The sequence below is a fragment of the Myotis davidii genome, unplaced genomic scaffold, assembly GCF_000327345.1.
Source record: "Myotis davidii unplaced genomic scaffold, ASM32734v1 scaffold2568, whole genome shotgun sequence".
NCBI classification, from domain to species: domain Eukaryota; kingdom Metazoa; phylum Chordata; class Mammalia; order Chiroptera; family Vespertilionidae; genus Myotis; species Myotis davidii.
This window is the reverse complement of record NW_006299257.1, coordinates 57,077-62,316: the sequence shown is the minus strand read 5'-3', so window position 1 is coordinate 62,316 and position 5,240 is coordinate 57,077. Positions and strand designations below refer to the sequence as shown.

The 5,240-nt window shown below is 38.7% G+C and overlaps 1 protein-coding gene across 1 annotated transcript in view; it reads left to right on the top strand.

Annotated features, from left to right (window-relative positions):
* LOC102752617 (zinc finger protein 420-like) overlaps nt 1-5,240 on the top strand; it is a 13,270-nt gene that overhangs the window by 4,973 nt on the left and 3,057 nt on the right. Inside the window, 1 exon segment of the mRNA XM_015571128.1 lies at nt 901-1,027. Within this exon segment, the coding sequence (XP_015426614.1) occupies nt 901-1,027 (127 nt within the window).

The window sequence follows — 5,240 nt, the reverse complement described above, 5'->3', positions numbered from 1 at the left end:
GGTCCAGGCAGAATAATCTTATTCTGAGATTACTCATGTGAAATTCTCCACTAAGATTATGGTTCATATATGTCCTATTTTATGACAACTGCAAATTCCATTAACAACCATTTTAGTTCTAAGTTTGGTATGAATTTGTTCTTCTGTTTTCTTTTTTTGTGTGTTCAGAAGTATGGCATCTGATACGGAAACATTGACATCGGTAAAAAGTGAGCTTGTTACACATGTGGAAACACAGGCCCCATCTGAGAATCTGGATTAGAATCTGTGTCTTCATAGAAGTTCATTTCATAGTGGTTGCTTTACACTTGAGAAGAAGTCGATATACTTCCAACCCACCGTCACATTTACAGCTGAGAAATATACACCACTGACGCTGAACGATGCAAACAAGCACTTAAAAATCCATATGCCTGTGTCCATGCCTTAATTTAATTTTTTAAATGTATATTTTTTTATTTCAGAGAGCATGGGAGAGAGAAAGAGAGAGAGAGATAGAAACATCAATGATGAGAGAGAATCATTGATCAGCTGCCTCCTGTACAACCCCTTGTGGGGATCCAGCACAGAACCGAGGCATGTGTCCTTGACTGGAATTGAACCTGCAACTCTTCAGTCTGCAGGCCGACACTCTATCCACTGAGCCAAACCAGCTAGGCCTATGTCTTAATTTTAAACTTTATTTTCTTATAAAGAAAAGTCTGTACTGTGGATCTATGTACATGTGTCATCCTCATTTGTCAGTGTCCGAAAACATCAGAAATGTTACTGATCAAAGTGATCTTATTGGGTGATACAGGATACTCCCCTAGGACCCAGCATCTTCTAACACTGTTTTCATGTTGGGTGACATTATGAACTCCACTGGTGACCTCTTGGTAAATGTGTCTTTTATTTCAGGGACCAGTCACCTTCAGGGATGTGGCCATAGATTTCTCTCAGGAGGAGTGGGAATGCCTGGACCCAGCTCAGCGGAAATTGTACCTGGATGTGATGTTGGAGAACTACAACAATCTGGCTTCCCTGGGTGAGGCTGACTTGATTCCGGAGTTGCTACTCCACCCCTAGGGTTTTATTTCCTTTATTATATTAACATCTCTGAGGGGCTTCTGCTTTCTGTGGTAGATTTTTGCTCCCCAGGAAGAAATTGGGCCCTAGCTGGTTTGTCTCAGCGGATAGGCTCAGTTGCCTGCAGCCTGAATGGTCCCAGGTCAGATTCAGGTCCAGGGCCAATGCCCAGATTGCTGCCTGGCTCCCCAATAGGGGGTGTGCAGGAAGCTACAGATCAGTGATTCTCTCATCATTGGTGTTTCTCTCTCTCCCTCTCCCATCCTCTCTGAAAACAAGAAATATATATTTTTTTAAAAGGAACAAATTGGGGATTTTTTTTATGTAGAAAAGAAAGGCTTTGCTATATGAATTAGGAACTCAATATTTGTACACTTTACATGTTGTCTACATGAAAGTACTATCAGAAAATAATGTTTTTGAATGTCATTTTGTAAAATATTTTAATATTCTGTCATGTCTTCTGGCCAGAGGAAAAACTGGATTTGAAATGGGAAAGCTTCTATCAAAATTCACACTCTATTTCTTTTATCTTTTGATTTTTGAAAACTTCATTGAATTCAGAGAGGAAAGGAGAATTACAGAGAGAGATAGAAACTTCAGCTGGGCATTAATTGATTTATTTGTATGTGCCCTGCACAGAGATCAAACTGTAGCTGTACAAGCGGAATGAAGTTAACTAGAAGAGGACATTCTGCCAAGAAAGGACGGGAGCCTTCAAGCAGGCCACGTCAGAACAAAGTCTTGTAAGCAAGACTTATTGTTCAGAGGCAGAACTTTCCTTGAGGTGATAAATAGTCCATAAGGGCGTGGAAAGTTCAAGGGAGGGCGCACTCCTGCAGGTGGAAAGAGTCTTTGTATAATATAGGAAATTAATAGTGTAATGGATAACTTAGCTCAGATGATCTCATAAGGATGCTTGTTAATCATTGTCACTTGCTGTACTCCGTTATTTGCTGTACTCCCTGAATAAAAGCCATGAGGGCTTTGGGGCCTTTTGCTCCTTGCCTGACTAGCAATAGCCCTCTGCTTCTCTAAACTTAATTCTGCACGCCAAGCTCATCTCAGTGTCTCCGTTCACAAAGAACATCAACACAAACCTACAACTTTATTATATAGGTACAATCCTCTAGGCAACTGGGCTACCTTTGCAGGCAGATTGGATTCTTTCACTTACTTCTATGTATCTAGGTTTCTATCATGTCTTTCCATGGCCTGATGTATTATTTATTTATAGTAGTGAATAAGAGTTCATTGTATGTCCTTCAGTATATTTATCCATTCACTTATTGACGGACTTCTGCATTGGTTCCAATTTTTGTAAATTATGAATAAGCAGCCCCTTACAGGCTTTTGTGTAGATAAAAGGCTTAATTCTTTGGTTTAAGAGTAAGGAGCCCAATTACTGAGTGTATATTCAGTTTTATAAAAACCTCCAGAGCATCTCTTCAAGGGGCTGTAGCATTTGGCAGTTTCAGCAGCAGTGATTGGAGTTCCAGTTGTTCCACCATCACAAAGGCATTTGGTATGGTCAATGTTCTGGATTTTATGACCTGTTCAATGGTGGTTTACTGTTGCTTGTCTGTGCTCTTTGTTACTTCTCATTGTTATAATGTGCATTTCCTTAGTGTCATAAGACGTGCAGGATCTTGTCACACCGATTTTCTATGTGTATATATTTTGTAGTGCTGTGCATTAAGATGTTTGGCCCTTTTCATGTTGGTTGATTTGTCCATGTTGAGTTTGAAGTCTTCTTGTGTGTTTAGCATAATTGTCCTGTACATGTTGACTTTTTAATTTAAATATATATATTAATGTTATAGAGAAAGAGAGAGGAAGAGGGAGATAGAAACATCAGTGATAAGAGAGAATCATTGATCAGCTGCCTCCTGCACACCCCCTACTTTGGATCGAGCCCACAACTTGGTATTGTTCCCTAACCAGGAATTGAACTATGATTTTCTGGTTCATAGGTGGATGATCAACTGCTGAGCCATGCCAGCTGGGCCATGTTGACTGTAACAAAATATTTTCTCAGCCTGTGGCTGCTGCTTTCTTTTTCTGTTGAGATTGCCATATTTATTGTTCTTGTTTTTTCTTTAATGTTTGAGTTGATACATTGGATGTTTCCGTTTTAATACAATGGATTGAAATACAAACTTGGTTATGTATTTTCCTTTCAAAAATGTGAGAGGTTTGAAATTAATGTAGTTTTATATTCAATAACATGGAACTTATATTTGCAGCTATTGTGTCATTTCTGGAATAAACACATAGTGAGTCTTGTCTTGAAGGACATGAGTTGAGATATAAATTTTGTCTCCTTACATGTCAAGTCAAATGAAGTCATTTAATTGATTTTAAACTAGGGGCCTGGTGCACAAAGTCATGCAGGGGTGTGATCCCTTGCCCTGGCTGGCCATCGCTGTATCGCCCAGTCCCAATCAGGGCCAGTCGACTCGGGCGACGGGTTGCGGGAGGTTGGGTGGCTGTGGGAGTTTGGCTGTAGGAGCTCACTGCGTTGTGTCTGTCCCCTGGTGGTCAGTGTGCGTCATAGTGATAGGTCGAGCTGTCGACTGGTCATAATGGTCGCTTAGGCTTTTATATATATATATAGATGGTACAGCATCATTATAGAAGTAGTCCTTTTTTTTCCAGTTTACTGTTGCAAATAGTGCTGCAGTGGATATATGTGTGGGTATATCTTTTTGAATTTGTGTTCTCTGTATAAATCCCCAGAAATGGAATCATTGTGTTACCTGATACTTATTTGTAAATATTGGAAAACCCTCCATCATGTTTTTCTGGTGGCTGCACCAATGTGTTTATAATCCTGCTGAGAGTGCATGAATGTTCTCATTTCTCCACTTCATTGGTAATACTTGTTGTTTTTTTGATTTATGGATGATTGGCACCCTGTTAGGTGTTTGGTGGTATTTCATGATGGTGTCCATTTGCATTTCTCTGATGATGAATGAGTTGAACATCATTTAATATGTCTATTGGGAATCTTTATATTCTGTTTGGGAAATGTCTATTCAGGTCCTCTGCCCATTATTCAATCATATTGACTTTTGGAACATCGATGAAGAGAGAGAATCATCAATTGGCTGCCTCTTGCATGATCAGGATCCAGCCTTCAACCCAGGCCTGTGCTCTGACGGGAACCAAACCATGACCACCTAGTTCAGTGAAGGCGAACCCTTTGAGCTCGGCGTGTCAGCATTTTGAAAAACCCTAATTTAACTCTGGTGCCATGTTACATATAGAAATTTTTTTGATATTTGCCACCATAGTAAAACAAAGACTTATATTTTTGATATTTATGTTATATATTTAAATGCCATTTAACAAAGAAAAATCAACCAAAAAAATGAGTTTGCGTGTCACGTCTGACACGTGTGTCATAGGTTCGCCATCACTGATCTAGTTCCTAGATCGAAGCTCAACCACTGAGCCACTGCTGCCAGGCAAATTTTTTGATGTTTTAAGTTGAACATATATTTCACTAATGATTCTACTGTATTTTTTAATTCTGGTACTATATTTTTCAATTTCCCCTTTGGTGTGATGCTTATAAAATACTTTCTCATTCTATTTTTACTTTGGTTATATAATATTTTGGTGACATTATTTAGTTGTCTTTTTTTTTTTTTTTACTTTTGGGCTTTAAGATATTTCGTTCCATTCTTTTTCAGGTAATTAATATATTTCCATTAATGTAGTGCCAGTTTGATTACATTTATTTTGTTTTCTTGATGGTACACTTTTTCTGTTTTTGGAATGACGTGATATCTTTTGTTGAGACTCCAGAATTGTATAGTAGCAGACTTTTGATCGTGGTTTCTGTAGGAGAAAACAAATGATAATCATCTGTGGAAGAAATTTTTTCGGTCCACACTATTTTTAGGATTTGTATTCTTGGTTCGGTTGTCTTTTTAATTTCCCAGTTGAAATGTTCTCTGTTTCTTTCTCAGACCCACAGTATCTTTTCAGGCTTCATATACATCTGCAGTACTGCAGTCTTTGTGGTGCTTGAACACTTTCTCATTATTTCTTTGTAGCAGCCACTACAGAGTACTCACTGTGTACTGCCATTCTGTTCTCACTCTGTGTCATGCACAACAGACACATGTTCTTCAAGGTGCTTCAAAACAGGGAGTCATTCAACA